General features: G+C 45.5%; 2 protein-coding genes across 2 annotated transcripts; both read right to left on the minus strand.

Annotated features, from left to right (window-relative positions):
- Positions 1 to 2,592: 2,592 nt before the first annotated feature.
- On the minus strand, positions 2,593 to 9,247 carry LOC117442249 (tripartite motif-containing protein 16-like). Its single transcript, XM_034078247.2, has 2 exons — positions 8,939 to 9,247; positions 2,593 to 5,244 (listed from the first exon to the last, which is right to left on the minus strand). Exon 2 carries the CDS (start codon positions 5,218 to 5,220, stop codon positions 3,577 to 3,579), a length of 1,644 nt encoding a protein of 547 aa, XP_033934138.1. The 5' UTR covers positions 5,221 to 5,244; positions 8,939 to 9,247; the 3' UTR covers positions 2,593 to 3,576.
- A 2,556-nt stretch (positions 9,248 to 11,803) lies between these two features.
- On the minus strand, positions 11,804 to 13,913 carry LOC117442252 (tripartite motif-containing protein 16-like). Its single transcript, XM_034078251.2, has one exon. It carries the CDS (start codon positions 13,911 to 13,913, stop codon positions 12,264 to 12,266), a length of 1,650 nt encoding a protein of 549 aa, XP_033934142.1. The 3' UTR covers positions 11,804 to 12,263.
- Between the last annotated feature and the right edge of the window lie 3,055 nt (positions 13,914 to 16,968).

Below are 16,968 nucleotides of genomic sequence, written 5' to 3' on the forward strand. Positions count from 1 at the left end.
AGGGGTATCTCCTCTCCTTTAACACAGGGGTATCTCCTCTCCTTTAACTCAGGGGTATCTCCTCTCCTTTAACTCAGGGGTATCTCCTCTCCTTTAACTCAGGGGTATCTCCTCTCCTTTAACTCAGGGGTATCTCCTCTCCTTTAACTCAGGGGTATCTCCTCTCCTTTAACACAGGGGTATCTCCTCTCCTTTAACACAGGGGTATCTCCTCTCCTTTAACTCAGGGGTATCTCCTCTCCTTTAACTCAGGGGTATCTCCTCTCCTTTAACTCAGGGGTATCTCCTCTTGCCCTTTAACTCAGGGGTATCTCCTCTTGCCCTTTAACTCAGGGGTATCTCCTCTTGCCCTTTATAACAGGATTACATGTATTCATTTATTGAATCCCCCTCCTCAGATGTGTCCCCCCCCCTCTGTTTCCCAGAATGCCTTGCAGCAGCAGTCTGTTGGCGCTGATGATGTTGGAGGAAAACGCGTCACAGGAAACACACACACACACACACACACACACACACACACACACACACACACACTCTCACACACGCACGCACGCACCCCTCTATAATACTTTTCACTCTGGTGATCGTGAATGTCGTGTAATGTGAATATTAAATAATATCAGATTGTATTTGCAGCTTTAAAAAATAAATAATAATAGCACTAACAAGGACATAAAAAAGGAACTAAGGAAGGATACAAGGAAGGACTTTAAGAAGGATATACAAAGGACTGAAAACAAACTTAGGGAAGGAGAGAAGGATATAAAGGACTTAAAGAAGGAGATGAAGAAGGACACTTGAGGGACGCGGACGATATCTAGAAATATGTATTCTTATATTAATAAAAGCAGCTTAAAAATAAGTGCATTTCTCATTACGAAAGTAACTTTAAAAAGATGTTTGATTTAGTATCATGAAGCCAAATTATTCCAGTTGCTTAAACCTGTCATAAAACCTTTTAATATTTAAATGTTGACTTCAGCAGCAAAAATAAGAAAAGACTAACATGCATTTCTCAAAATAAACACAAGAAAAATACCTGAAATACAATCAAATCAAGTTAAATAATTAAATAATGAACCTTTGAGACCGGAAGCCCCACAGCATCAGTGTTTCTACATGGTGTCCTCAGCAGTGGAGACACCAGACAAAGAAATAACGGCTGGACTCACCGTCTGTTTTCCTGCACCGGAAGTGGAGAAGAAACCCCGCTCCTCTCCCTGGCAGAACGCGGTTGATGCTCTTCTTGTGTGTCCTGGGGCTGAAGCTTTATAAATACAGGCTATGGTTTGAAGGCTTTTTAAATCCCAAATTGTCGTTGAATCAGAAAAACCTGAAGAGAGACTCGCAGCTGTTTCTGAGCCTCGCCCACATCCAGGGAACACCGGAAGCACACAACAACAGGGCTCATGGATTTTCAGAGTAAAAGCATGAGGATGAGGAAAATCACTTGGATTTAACTATTTACTGCAGGGCCACAATCTCACACACACACACAATCTCACACACACACACATATATGAACGTTTTTAAATATGTAACTCCTGATGTTTTTTTATAAATATAATAATTTTAATTAGATTGTATTATTCATTTGTTTTGCACATGTAATGTCACATTGCATTTAGCTGACGCTTTTATCCAAAGCGACTCACAATAAGTGCGTTCGACCAAGAAGACACAACCTTGAGGAAAACAGAATCATAAAGTACATCAGGTTTCATCGAGCCAAGCATTTCAAGAGCTACTCAACTGGCTTTAGAGGAGCCAGTCCTTTGTTAGTATATAAGAGCTTTGTTAGTAGTTCTATCCTCGAAGTGGAGTCGAGAGAGATGAGTTTCAGTCTGGAAGGTGTGTGAGCTTTCTGCTGTCCTGATGTCAATGGGGAGCTCATTCCACCATTTTGGAGCCAGGACAGCAAACCCACGTGTTCCTGCTGATGGAACTTGGGTCCCCCTCGCAGCGAGGGTGCAGCGAGCCGTCTGGCTGATGCAGAGCGTAGTGCACGTGCTGGGGTGCACGGTTTAACCATGTCCTGGATGTAGGAAGGGCCAGATCCATTCACAGCATGGTACGCAAGCACCAGGGTCTGGAAGTGGATTCTAGCAGTTACCGGAAGCCAGTGGAGGGAGCGGAGGAGCGGCGTGGGGTGGGAACATTTAGGAAGGTTGAAGACCAGACGAGCCGCTGCATTCTGGATGAGGTCAGAGGTCGGATGGCACATCCAGGTAGACCAGCCAGGAGGGAGCTGCAGTAGTCGAGGCGTGAGGTGACGAGTTTATAAAGTTCATTTTATTTTCACGATGTAAAATGTGACCAGAGGTAAAGAAACCAGATATGTATAAATAAACAACTCAATCATTTAAATATAGCATTATTTATAAAACATAATGTTCCTCTATAAATGATCTCATATACAAATATTATAAATGTTTAAAACAAAGGTTTCAAGTTCCACATTTTGGAAAAACTAAACACATTTTACCGGAATGACTTCTGAGGACTTCAATTATTATCTGAATCAACATTTTATTGAATATTCATATACACAAACATTGATAACACATAATATTCATAAAATAGAGCACGGAAATCAATAAGTGACATTCAGGACAAAGTGTCGAATAGATTAAATGATTCACCCTGAATGTTGTTCAGATGTAAAGTTCAACAGTATATTCCAGCTCTCACAAATATAGAGCCCTGTTTCAAAAGTGCTGATTCTGTGTTTGTAGCTTTAAATGCTAATGAGCTGCTGCTGGCCACGCCCCTCTGAGAGAGATTTGGTTAAAAGAACACAATAGCCGCTTTCACACCAAGTACTTTGCCGTACTTAGTGCCCCCACTTAGTACCCCCAGGGCACTAAGTGGGGGTACTAATTTCGCATGAACTAAGTACAGATCGCGTTCACATCGGAATAAGTTCCCTGAGGGAGGATTAGGCAAATGAAGCCACTGACGTCACTTCTTCTTCTTCTTCTGCGTTGGGTTTACTGGCAGGTCGCAAAAAACTTCACGGCGTATACTGCCACCCGGAGTCCCCGACCGGATGCCCCCGGAGTTGGGGAAGGCTTCAGTAGAAGCTGCTGGGACTCCCAGCAGCTTCTACTGAAGCCTGACACCTCCTCATCTCCACCGCTCCCATGTCTTTTTTTGTGTTGCCATTAGTTAGTCTCTCTCCGTTGGTGCGCGGGGCTAATGCTAATAATGCTAATGCTAATAATGCTAATGCTAATAATGCTAATGCTAATAATGCTAATGCTAATAATGCTAATGCTAATAATGCTAATGCCAGCAAATACAATGAAGTGGAAGAGAAACAGCAGCAAAGAAACACATCTTCCCCCGACATGTGGACGCAGAGAAACACACCATGAGCAGTGAGGGCATCCATGGCTGAACACAGCTGAAGAAATCAAGCACTTACACAACAGCTACAGATAGAGGTCCCGCCCCTCGTGTTTGATTGACAGCTGAAGAAACCCCACAACAATCAGCCGGCAGTGTTAGTTCACTTAATGATAACAAAGGGCTTCCTCAAGGGAAACGTTTGAGAACCGAGCGAATCACTTCCGTCTATTTGAGTTCACAGAACTCAGCGGTGTCTCCAGAATAATAATAAAGCCAAAGTCCAGCGTGCAGCGGCTGAGTGAAGGCGGTCTGGACTCGGTGCAGGAGGGTCATGGTGTCGTCGATGACGCTGTAGAAGGACAGAATACCTGCACCGTGATCCAGGTAAACTCCTATCCTGCCAGACCAGGGACCTGAGAGGTGAGAATGGACATTGTTGTACCAGAATTTATAACCTAGTTTGTAATGCTCTAAAGCCCAGGATGTGTCATTGTGTCCAAAGCTAGAATCCTTCAACCTCCCTGATCTGGTGGTGTCCTTGTAAGCGACGGCTATAGAAACCCCCCCTCTCCGCTCCACCTCCCAGTAACAACGGCCAGTCAGACTCTCTCGGCTCAGGACCTGCTCGTGATCAGTGAATCTGTCTGGGTGGCTGGGATAGGGCTGTGTTTGTCTCTTTACTGTCGCTCTTCTGTTCCCCTCGGACAGTAACAGCTGTGTGTGTGCTGTGTTTGGATCCAGAGTGATTTCACGTGAATATTTTAAGAACCCAGCTCTGGTCTGTGGCTCTGGTGGTGGCCGTAACACATCCTCTTCAGTCCACTTGTCCCTCAGGACGTCCTGTAGTTTATCTCTTAGATCTGACAGGGCCGCCGTCACGTCCTCAAAGTATCTCAGAGGACGGACGTTGATGCTGGAGGAGTGTGTAGCTTCACTGAGGGCTGGCAGTGAGGAGTAGCTGTGCAGGAACTGGTTGTGATCCCCTGTGAGTGAGAGCTGCTCCAGCTCAGCGTCTCTCCTCTTCAGATCCCTGAGCTCCAGCTCCAGCTTCTCCTGAATCTCTCTGACTCGACTCACTTCCCTGTCCTGCTCAGATCTGAGCTGCTGCTTCACATCAGAGCGTCTCTTCTCCATGAGACGGATCAGCTCAGTGAACGTCTTCTCACTGTCATCCACTGCTTTGTCAGCAGAGCCATTGACGGCCTCCACGTCCTGCTGAAGCAGCTTCACCTCCTTCTCTCCGTCCTGGATCCTCTGCTGGATGTTGAGTCGACTCCCCGCCAGCTCTCTCTGCCTCTCGGTCCTCTCTGCTGCAGCTGACACCGTGTCGTGGCCTTTGTGTTCGTCCACAGAGCAGAGAGAACAGATACTCTGCTGATCAGTGCGGCAGAACAGCTTCTTCACCTCGTCGTGACGAGAGCAGATGTTCTCTCTGAGCTTGGAGGGCTCCACCAGCTTGTGCTTCTGTAATGCGGCTGATTCAAAGTGAGGCTGGAGGTGTGTCTCACAGTAAGAGGCCACACACTGCAGACAGGACCTGAAGGCTCTCAGCTTCCTCCCAGTGCAGACGTCACATCCCACGTCTTCCTCTCCAGCATAGCAGAGATCAGCAGGAGCCGCTTGGAGTCCAGTCTTCTTCAGCTCCTCCACTAAAGCTGTTAGCATGGTGCTCTTCAGCAGGACAGGCCTCGGTGCGAAGCTCTGTCTGCACTGAGGGCAGCTGTGGATTCCCTCTCCATCCCAGTGGTGTTTGAGGCAGTCCATGCAGTAGCTGTGTCCACAGGGGATCGTCACCGGGTCCTTCAGTGGATCCAGACAGATGGGACACGAGAAGGTTTCCTGGTCCAGCTGAACTCCTCCCTGCGCCATCTCCCTCTCAGTGATAGTTACAGACTACAGACAGAAGAGAACATGTTCACATTCACTCAACAGGAATAATCTCTTTGCTCTGGCAGACACCAACTCTCCTCTCCTCCTGCACTCGTTCACTTAATGCAGTGAATGAGGAGACAGCCTCTGCATTTAACGGCATGTTGTTAGTACCTACCCATAGATATGTGGGAGGGAGGGAGCAATCACATACCTTGATCGGGAGCAGCTAGAATTGTTTGAATGAGAAGTCAAATGGAACAGACTGTATATATATATATATATATATATATATATATATACAGTGCAATAAGCTTCCTAGTGCAATAATAAGCTACAGGGACGTTAATCTAACGTCGGTAATATTAACTTTATTTAATACAAGATTGAATCATACAGCCCATGTAGTATAATATTTTACAAATGATGAATTACAGCAAACATGTGCAATATATCCATTATTTCAGCTCCGTGGGCTGGCAGTAAGGCGATATGGGCTGTTGTTATTGTGCATCCATGGGTAAAGATAAACGCATGTAGTGCTGAACACGTAACATGAACGTGCCGGGCGGCGCGGTCCCGTGGATTAGATGCGCGTTCATAATGCAGAGGGAAATAACTCTCAGCATAACGTTATTTGCACATTTTTACAACTTGAGGAATGAATGTTTTTAATAAGGGCTATACAAGTGTTCATATTGGGTAGTTTATTTAGTTTAAAAAAAAGTATCCAACGAGTTACAGACCACTCTTTCCCCATGTGAGTCAATGGGAAAAAGTGTTTCCGGGCCCAGCAACCAAACGGAAGTGTAGTACCGCCGTTTGGCCACAACGAATATTCTCATCAGACTCCGGCGCACGTATGGCTAACGCTAGGGTGTATGCTAACTCTACCGTGTATGCTAGCGCGAATGCTGACGCAAATGCTAGTGCGAATTCTAACGCATTTTCTCATTGTGTTTGAACATCTCCAAATGTCATCACATAAACACAATACATGTTACTCATCCTTACTGTGTAAGTGTAAGGCTTACACTTACACTTACAGTCATTGCTTTCTGACGGACTTGACCCTTTTACTCTTCAGATAGCATAGGGAAAATTAGTAGCAGTCTACTGCCATGCTATTCAGTTCACTTTCTCCTACTTCCTGTACCCGGTTTCCTGTCTAACCTTCGGTACAAATTTCACAAAAATATAAATGTGCAAATATGAAACATACAGGTCAATATCACCTTGCTATTGGTAGCTGAACTGTCAATACCTCAAAACATATTCTTAAAGGTGGGGTAGGTAAGTTTCAGAAACCGGCTCGAGATACACTTTTTGTTATATTCCATGGAATGCTCTTCACATCCCGATAGCGATAAATATCTGAAGTGCTTTGACAACAAATCCATAAAAAAATGTCATCTGTGGAAGCCGTGGAACTGTAAAAAGCACGACCAATCATTTTAGCCGAAACTAAAGGGCCCCCCCTTGCGTTGGAAAGTGACGACAGGGACCCTGACATAACGTCAACATAGGCCGAGTTGGGAGTGAGAATGTGTTGCATAAACACCATATCCCAACGTGCATTGCGGCTAAAACATCCAATCACCGAGCTGAGGATCGTGCCTACGTCTGTTTCCGGTATTGTTTATGACGGATGTATTTTATTATACACACATTCCTTCACATTTTAATTTTAATTTACATTAAAGTATTTTGTGAGGCCTTCTAAAATGTTATATAACTAGGGTTGTAGTTGAAGAGTTTGTAAATTAACATGAACCCAAGCTGTTGCCTGGCAACGCAATCGCACAACGTCACGTCCGTTAATTCCACATCCACACGCATGGGTTAACATCGATTTAATACATTAATGTAGCCTTTGTTTCTGCTCAAAGAGGAGTCGACCAGCTGGGGCAACAAGGAAATCGGCGAAATCGAGTGTGACTATTAAAAAATAAATCATTATTATATTAATATTGACAATAACAACCGACCGTCGTGGTAGAGCATTTGCTTGGCATTTCCGGGTATTCTCCACTGGTTGGGCCGTGTTAACAAGACCGGGTAACTGTCACATTTGAAGGGACGAAATCGTGACATCTTCACGTCTCCCAGCGTGGTACATCGTCACATGTTCACGTCTTGCCGTGATACCGGGTTGATCAAAATATACTACTATTGTAAATCAGGACAGCGCAAAATGCGTATATGAAACGCTACGTCATGAACGCAATAAATCATACCCTCCTTGGGGCGCGCTCATGTGATTGGCTTAGAATGGAGGAGACATCTGATTGGCTATAGATAGAAAATATTACAAGTACGAATCGGGTGACCGTCAGGGGAGTCTCAAAAAACCCACACACATATGCACAGCGATCCGTGCACAGAAAGCGCGTTATGTTTGCCGGTGCAGAGGAAAACAAATATGTGTGGATCAAAAAATAAATTCTGTATTTGCATTTTATTTACATGCATTTTAAACGAAACACATTTGTGTGAATCCTTCTGTGTGCATGTGTGTATTATGAGACTGATCTGAGTCCATACCTTTCTGACACTTTGTGAGTTCCCCGACACACCGGGGACACATATTTATGTATAAAAGACATCAAAAAGAACATTCTACATAATAGGTCCCCTTCAGATCAGATCCTGGTTCTCACAGAAGTATTCAGTCTGTTTGAGGTTTGTAGGAAACTCACGGAGAGACACGGAGAGACACGGAGAGACACGGGGAGACACGGAGAGACACGGAGAGACAGGGAGAGAAACGGAGAGACACGGAGAGACACGGAGAGAAACGGAGAGACACGGAGAGACACGGGGAGACACGGAGAGACACGGGGAGACACGGAGAGACACGGAGAGACACGGGGAGACACGGAGAGACACGGGGAGACACGGAGAGACACGGAGAGACACCGAGAGACAGGGAGAGAAACGGAGAGACACGGAGAGACACGGAGAGACAGAGAGACACGGAGAGAAACGGAGAGACACGGAGAGAGAGACGGGGAGACACGGGGAGACACGGGGAGACACGGGGAGACACGGAGAGACACGGAGAGACACGGAGAGACACGGGGAGACACGGAGAGACACGGGGAGACACGGAGAGACACGGAGAGACACGGAGAGACACGGGGAGACACGGAGAGACAGGGAGAGACACGGAGAGACAGGGAGAGACACGGAGAGACAGGGAGAGACACGGAGAGACACGGGGAGACACGGGGAGACACGGAGAGACACGGAGAGACACGGAGAGAAACGGGGAGACACGGAGAGACACGGAGAGACACGGGGAGACAAGGAGAGACACGGAGAGACACGGGGAGACACGGGGAGACACGGAGAGACACGGAGAGACTTGTCTCGACTGCAGCCTGCGGTCTGAGAGAGTAATCTACATCATCTGTGATCTGAAGGCGTGACGTTAAAGCACACGAGATAAGATAAGAGCAATATAGAAATACGAAGCACGAAGTACACGCCTCAAGATCCTCATCACAGTTTAAGCTAATGATCCTCTGTTCGTGTGTCAGAACAAGGTGTGTTAGTCTTCCTTCATTCCTCACATGGCCAGAGAGAGCTGCAGGAAGGAGTCAGCATTCAACACTTTCCTGTTGCCTCGTCGTGAGGTCAACGGGTTTCTGTCTGTTCTTGGTACGAATTAAATAATTTAATTAAATATCGTTAATAATAAGAAAAAAAAACTCACCAGAGATTCTGCTGTTGGTTGAGAAAACCTGAGATCGTTGATTCTCCTTCAGAGAGACACAGAGAGACAGAGAGACACAGAGACACGGAGAGACAGAGACACAGAGAGACAGAGAGACACAGAGACACAGAGACACGGAGAGACACAGAGGACACAGAGAGACACAGAGACACAGAGAGACACAGAGAGACAGAGAGACACAGAGACACAGAGAGACACAGAGAGACTCAGAGACACAGAGAGACACAGAGACACAGAAGACACAGAGAGACACAGAGAGACTCAGAGACACAGAGCAACCTGTCTCGACTGCAGCCTGAGAGAGTTTTGAACTTTCAGCTGAAGGTGTGGCGGTTCTGTCTCTCTCGCTCTCTCTCCCTCTCTCTCTCTCTCTCCCTCTCTCCTCTCTCTTTCTCTCTGTCTCTGTCTCTCTCTCTCCCCCTCTCTCTCTCCCCCCCTCTCTCTCTCCCCCCCCTCTCTCTCTCTCTCTCTCTCTCTCTCTCTCTCCCCCTCTCTCCTGTTCCAAGAGTGCAGGGTGTTGGTTGTTCTCGAGTCTCTAAAGTACAATGGGAGTCAGAGCCTTTTCTTATCAAGCTCCACATTTGTGGAATCAGCTTCCAGTTCGTGTTCGGGCGGCAGACAGCCTATCCGTTTTCAAGAGTGCGCTGAAGACCTTCCTTTTTGATAAAGCTTATAGTGATAAAATAGAATAATCTAATAAGAGTGCATTGACGTAGATACGTTGTGCCTCTTCACCTATACATTTTAGTTCTTACTCTTTCACTTAAATCCTAAAAACTTAGATCTTATATTTAAAACTTTATCCAAACCTTTCCCCTCTCCAGGCCCGGTTCTACGGGGGTGCATGAGGGTGCATTGCACCCTCAGTTGAAAAATGAAAAGTGAAAAAAAAGTGAAAGAAAAGTGAAAAATATTACATTCGATATATATATATATATATCGTATCAAACGCAAATCCCGGCAATTTCTAGCGGAGCCTATGGAGCATCGGCACTTTCGGCAGGTTATTCTCATGCTCATGTTAGTCTGGAGATCAACAGACATGATTATATAATCAAAAAACGTCCGTTAAAAAACATTATTACATGGCTTTGTTGAATACTCGATTCTGATTGGTCAATTCAAAACACGTGACACGTTTTTAATCCAGAACAGACAGACCGCTGTCAAGGATTTATTGACCGTTGTTAAGGACGCTCACATCCGCACAAAGAAGTCCGTTCGATGTAACTGTATACAGTTTGGCTGAAACTAACTGACAAGACAAGAGCGACAAGAAAACAGCGGAGAAGTAACGGGCAGAAACCCTCCTTTTTACGCAGCGGTCCAGACATAGGTCAGACGGCGACACATATTCAGTTGCCAGTTCCTTTGGCATTAGGGCAGGGATATCGAGATACTTCCCAAGGTTTGACATCATGAATTGTGCTATTATTAAAGCAAGCAACGATTTTTTCAAATCTGTAATCAAAAAGCTCCTCAAAAACGCTATCGAAGCAGTTCCTGCCGTTGCTACGTTAGTTCAAACAGTAACAACGGACTATTTTCTTAGCGGATGCATGTACATTTAAATACAATTATTTTTTAAATCAATAAAATAATTTTCTAAATCCACAAAAGCATTTCAATTAATATTGGGAGTCATGCCGTTACTTTGTTGAGAATGTGGCCGTGTGTAATAAGCGGCATAATGTGCAGCAGCGCGGTCATTATGGGGAAAAGAACACCTTCATGCCGATCTAGATCCCTCCGCTTCACGTCGGGCTCCTGATCAGCCTGTCGGTGTTCTTTTCCTGCTTATTCATGAGAGACGTTCTGCAGAGGAGGGCGTTTCACCGACGACAGGTGTTCTTACTTTTATGTAGCTGACGGAGAATTTTTACTTTACACGTCACTGTTTCAACTCTTAATTCTGCTTTACTCTTTAACTTAACAACCGCGGATGTCTTGAAAGACTCTTTCGCTAAAGATTTTTGAAGATATCCGCGTTCTTGTGACTCGTACATACTGCGCTTCCTATGTTTTGGTGCGGACTGCGTTCACACCAGCAATGCACCGCTCCAGAGTTCGCAAGCAAGCGCTCCGAGACCACCTATTTTAGCGGACCAGAGTCCGGTTGTTTAGTTCACTTCAGAGGTCTCGGACTGCGTTCACACCGACCCAAACGAACCGCACCAATCGGCTAAACGCACCAGGGTTCGATTCAAGGCAGGTGTGAACGCGCCCTTAATACCAATGGTAAATAAACCATATATGTATTATATAAAAACTCAATAATTTAAATATAGCGTTACTTAGAAAAAAGTATGTACCTTTTAATCGATGGATAAGAAAGACCCTCTTATATACAAATATTCTAAATGTATAAAACAAAGGTTTCAAGTTCCACATTTTGGAGAATGACTAATTATTTAAAAACACATTTTAACGGAATGACTTCTGAGGACTTCAATTATTATCTGAATCAACATTTTATTGAATATTCATATACACAAACATTGATAACACATAATATTCATAAAATAGAGCACAGAAATCAATAAGTGACCTTCAGGTCAAAGTGTCAAATTGATTAAATGATTAACCCTGAATGTTGTTAAGATTTAAAGTTCTCCTATTATACCCTTTTCCAACAGTATATTCCAGCTCTCAGAAATATAGAGCCCTGTTTCAAAAGTGCTGATTCTGTGTTTGTAGCTTTAAATGCTAATGAGCTTCAGTAGAAGCTGCTGGGACTCCCAGCAGCTTCTACTGAAGCCTTCCCCAACTCCGGGGACAGGCTTCAGTAGAAGCCAGAAGCCAGTAGAAGCCAGTAAATCGCCAGAACGCCGACACCTCCTCATCTCCACCGCTCCCATGTCTTTTTTTGTGTTGCCATTAGTTATTCTCTCTCCGTTGGTGCGCGGGGCTAATGCTAATAATGCTAATGCTAATAATGCTAATGCTAATAATGCTAATGCTAATAATGCTAATGCTAATAATGCTAATGCTAATAATGCTAATGCTAATAATGCTAATGCCAGCAAATACAATGCAGTGGAAGAGAAACAGCAGCAAAGAAACACATCTTCCCCCGACATGTGGACGCAGAGAAACACACCATGAGCAGTGAGGGCATCCATGGCTGAACACAGCTGAAGAAATCAAGCACTTACACAACAGCTACAGATAGAGGTCCCGCCCCTCGTGTTTGATTGACAGCTGAAGAAACCCCACAACAATCAGCCGGCAGTGTTAGTTCACTTAATGATAACAAAGGGCTTCCTCAAGGGAAACGTTTGAGAACCGAGCGAATCACTTCCGTCTATTTGAGTTCACAGAACTCAGCGGTGTCTCCAGAATAATAATAAAGCCAAAGTCCAGCGTGCAGCGGCTGAGTGAAGGCGGTCTGGACTCGGTGCAGGAGGGTCATGGTGTCGTCGATGACGCTGTAGAAGGACAGAATACCTGCACCGTGATCCAGGTAAACTCCTATCCTGCCAGACCAGGGACCTGAGAGGTGAGAATGGACATTGTTGTACCAGAATTTATAACCTAGTTTGTAATGCTCTAAAGCCCAGGATGTGTCATTGTGTCCAAATCTAGAATCCTTCAACCTCCCTGATCTGGTGGTTTCCTTGTAAGCGACGGCTATAGAAACCCCCCCTCTCCACTCCACCTCCCAGTAACAACGGCCAGTCAGACTCTCTCGGCTCAGGACCTGCTCGTGATCAGTGAATCTGTCTGGGTGGCTGGGATAGGGCTGTGTTTGTCTCTTTACTGTCGCTCTTCTGTTCCCCTCGGACAGTAACAGCTGTGTGTGTGCTGTGTTTGGATCTAGAGTGATTTCACGTGAATATTTTAAGAACCCAGCTCTGGTCTGTGGCTCTGGTGGTGGCCGTAACACATCCTCTTCAGTCCAGTTGTCCCTCAGGACGTCCTGTAGTTTATCTCTTAGATCTGACAGGGCCACTGTCACGTCCTCAAAGTAATACAGAGGACCTATATTGATGCTGGAGGAGTGTGGAGTTTCACTGAGGGGGGCTGGCAGTGAGGAGTAGCTGTGCAGGAACTGGGTGTGGTCCTCTGTGAGTGAGAGCTGCTCCAGCTCAGCGTCTCTCCTCTTCAGATCCCTGATCTCCTGCTCCAGCTTCTCCTGAATCTCTCTGACTCGACTCACTTCCCTGTCCTGCTGGGATCTGAGCTGCTGCTTCACATCAGAGCATCTCTTCTCCATGAGACGGATCAGCTCAGTGAACGTCTCCTCACTGTCCTCTACTGCTTTATCAGCAGAGCCATTGACGGCCTCCACCTCCTGCTGAAGCAGCTTCACCTCCTTCTCTCCATCCTGGATCCTCTGCTGGATGTTGAGTCGACTCCCCTCCAGCTCTCTCTGCTTCTCAGTCCTCTCTGCTGCAGCTGACACCGTGTCGTGGCCTTTGTGTTCGTCCACAGAGCAGAGATAACAGATGCTCTGCTGATCGGTGCGGCAGAACAGCTTCAACACCTCGTCGTGACGAAAGCAGACGTTCTCTCTGAGCTTCTTGGAGGGCTCCACCAGCTTGTGTTTCTGTAATGCGGCTGATTCAAAGTGAGGCTGGAGGTGCGTCTCACAGTAAGAGGCCACACACTGCAGACAGGACCTGAAGGCTCTCAGCTTCCTCCCAGTGCAGACGTCACATCCCACGTCTTCCTCTCCAGCATAGCAGAGATCAGCAGGAGCTTCTTGGAGTCCAGTCTTCTTCAGCTCCTCCACTAAAGCTGCTAGCATGGTGTTCTTCAGCAGGACAGGCCTCGGTGCGAAGCTCTGCCTGCACTGAGGGCAGCTGTGGATTCGTTCTCCATCCCAGTGGTGTTTGAGGCAGTCCATGCAGTAGCTGTGTCCACAGGGGATCGTCACCGGGTCCTTCAGTGGATCCAGACAGATGGGACACGAGAAGGTTTCCCGGGCCAGCTGAACTCCTCCCTGCGCCATCTCCCTCTCAGTGATAGTACAGACTACAGACAGAAGAGAAAATGTTCACATTCACTGAACAGGAATAATCTCTTTGCTCTGGCAGACACCAGACCTCCTCATTCACTGCACTCGTTCACTTAATGCAGTGAATGAGGAAACAGCCTCTGCATTTAACGGCATGTTGTTAGTACATACCCATAGATATGTGGGAGGGAGGGAACAATCACATACCTTGATCGGGTGCAGCTTGCTTTGTTTGAATGCGAAAGTAAAATGGAACAGACTTTACTGCATTCCAACAATAATGAAGGGCGTGTTATCTGTCACTTACAAGGAGCAGCTAGCATTGTTGGACCTTGACACTGTGATATAACCAGTGATGTACCTGAACGCGTTCAATGAACGATCGTTCATGAACGCGTTCATATTTTGGGCGAACGTGAACTGAACGTACTGTATTTCCGCTAGATGAACGTAATGAGAACGCGTTCATTCTCAGCGCTGTATAACGGCGTTCAAAAGTGCGTTCATTCTCAGCACTGTATTATAACGGCGTTCAAAAGTGTGCCAGATTTCATATGCCTTTCAGCCAAAAACCCAGTTAAAACACACCGTAAACAGGCTTCAAAATAATGCGGAAAACCACCCAATCTGGCAACAGCAAGCTGCCTGTGACGCGTACGCGCCTGTCACCCCTGGCTGTCGCACTAAAATATAAATATACTAAATATATCAGACTCCTCACAACAAACAATGTGGAACCGCGGAACCGGCGAGCATTGAATGAATAAATGAATTAGTATGGACGAAGCCGAGAGCAGCTGCAGCAGCACTCGCTCAGAGTGAGACTCTACGGCAGGGGTGGGGAACCTCCGGCCTCCGTCCGTATACGGCCCGCGAGACAATTTGGTACGGCCCTTGAGGTAATTTATAAACACACGCAAAAAATAAAAAAATGAAAGAAATCTAGACCGCAAAAAAATTAAACAAGCTAGTGCCTGTTTTTCCTGGCCAAGGTCAGGGTCCTTGAACACAACACGAGCCTAACGTGTCATCACGTGGTATATGTCTCGACTGACAGGGGTGCAGTTCTGACGGAAAGCACCAGAACGCCACTCCAGCACTTCAGAAATTGCAGTACCGATAAGTCCGTACACATGCCGCAGTTTCTGCGTGTCTGTGTCTTTAGTTGAAAGCCCAGTGGCGATCTGCTCATCTGTCATACTGATCAGACAGTCAATAACTGTGTTGTTATTAGCATCTGGTTAGCTAGCTATGCTAACGAATATAAGAAGCTTTTTCTACAACCAGTGAGGCAAAGGCACATCTTTATATGATCATTATAGTTATAAAAAAATAAGAGAATAAAGTAAACAGGTATAAAATACTATATGACAGTTATTAATAAAGAAGAATACAGTTTCAAAGGGGAGTGATTTGTCAAATATCCATACATTAAAAGAAAATCTGCTTCCAGTTGTGTTTGGGTGTTGAGAGATGTGTCCATAGATCTCCTAATGTTGCTCTCAAAGTGCAAAAAATCTTGCCAGGGGAGCATGCCCCCGGACCCCCCTAGAGGAGTTAGGTCCCCCCCCACTTAAATCATGTTCACATGGATAGGAAACTAAATACATTTGCACACATCTTGTGTCCATATCTTTCTGTGTTGGTGGTCACGCCACACCCTGCACGTGCATGCATACGCGAGTCATGGTGAGATATCTGGATTAAGAGGTTGCTTTTTCTTTGCACAGAATGAAATGAATGGGCTGTGATTTTAGTTTTTTTAAGCAGAGGTCAATAACTTGTACGGCCCTCTGAGGATATTGTAAACATTGAAATGGCCCATTAACATCGTACAGGAGACAAATAATAGCTCGCAGCAACGTATTGAAAAAATAACTATAAATTATAAATTAGTTCATTTTTGAAACCATGAACTTTAGTTCAACATTTTGAATTATGAACTATGAACTGAACTAGTTCATTTTAAAATGTGTGAACTGTGAACTGAAGTAGTTCATGTAGAAAGGGAACTTTCCCAACACTGGATATAACATCGGTATGGTTTCCCAGAAAAGCAAGTGGAGTTTGAAATTAGTTGTTCAGCTTTGTTTCCTCAGGCCTGGTCAAGAACTTGTATTCAAATGATAAAATGCAACTGAAAAAGAAACATGAACACAAAAGGGTCTAACAACGTGGTGAAACCAACAAAGGAGACGTTAGGACAAAAGTGCAGATTGTAAAGGGCATGCTCGCAAGAAGACATTGGCCAACCCCTGAGGCCGACATACAGAGACCCCATGAGAGAGGGGGAGCTGGGAGAGTGCCACATCCTCATAGACCCCCTGAACCTAATGTGCAGTTGTCTGAGCTGCAGCTAAGGGACGGACTCACAGGTACCCTGAAGGGTCTTTGAGCATGCTTCTCTTCAGTGATTGTGACGTTATATTAAGTTTGTTTGTCATTGTATCGTGTCTTAATTGTTGTCCTTGTTTGATGTTGCCACTGAAGCTGCTGAGAAGTGCAGCATCTGATATGTAAGAAGTGTGTTACATTTGAAATGGTGGTAGACAAAGGACTGTTAAGGGTTTTATTACTCTGTGGGGAGGTGGAGCAAGACCCCACTGTGGTCTCTGGAATGTGTGGAGGATGCAGACATAGGAGACAGTGAAATGTCAGAGGTGTTTGTTTAAGATGACTGGAAAAGACGACCAGTTGTCCTTAAACTCCACCCCTTCCTGTATCATTGGTATGAAAGCCTATCCAGCTTGCTGTTCTGTCTCTCTCTTCTCGCGCCGCTCGGACTGGAAGGTCCTGGCGGCCTGTGGGCAGGAGCCAGGAGTGGGCCCACTTCTGACATTATACATATGATATGATATGGTTTTGTATGGTAATGTATTGATTGTATTGCATTGTATATTACCATTAAAGTGGATTATTGTTTAACGGTTAATTGTATGCTCTGGACTCCTTCCTGTAATATAACCAGCTTGTTTAGGGACGCGCGGAGATTTGAAAAGCGGACTAGTTGTCCACTCATATCTCCTTCAGAAGCAAGTCCAATTTCAGA

The sequence above is a fragment of the Pseudochaenichthys georgianus genome, unplaced genomic scaffold, assembly GCF_902827115.2.
Source record: "Pseudochaenichthys georgianus unplaced genomic scaffold, fPseGeo1.2 scaffold_396_arrow_ctg1, whole genome shotgun sequence".
NCBI lineage: Eukaryota > Metazoa > Chordata > Actinopteri > Perciformes > Channichthyidae > Pseudochaenichthys > Pseudochaenichthys georgianus.

Excerpts from the sequence above, each read along its gene's own strand:
- LOC117442252 (XM_034078251.2), bottom strand. The coding sequence starts at position 13,913 with ATGGCGCAGGGAGGAGTTCAGCTGGCCCGGGAAACCTTCTCGTGTCCC.
- LOC117442249 (XM_034078247.2), bottom strand. The coding sequence starts at position 5,220 with ATGGCGCAGGGAGGAGTTCAGCTGGACCAGGAAACCTTCTCGTGTCCC.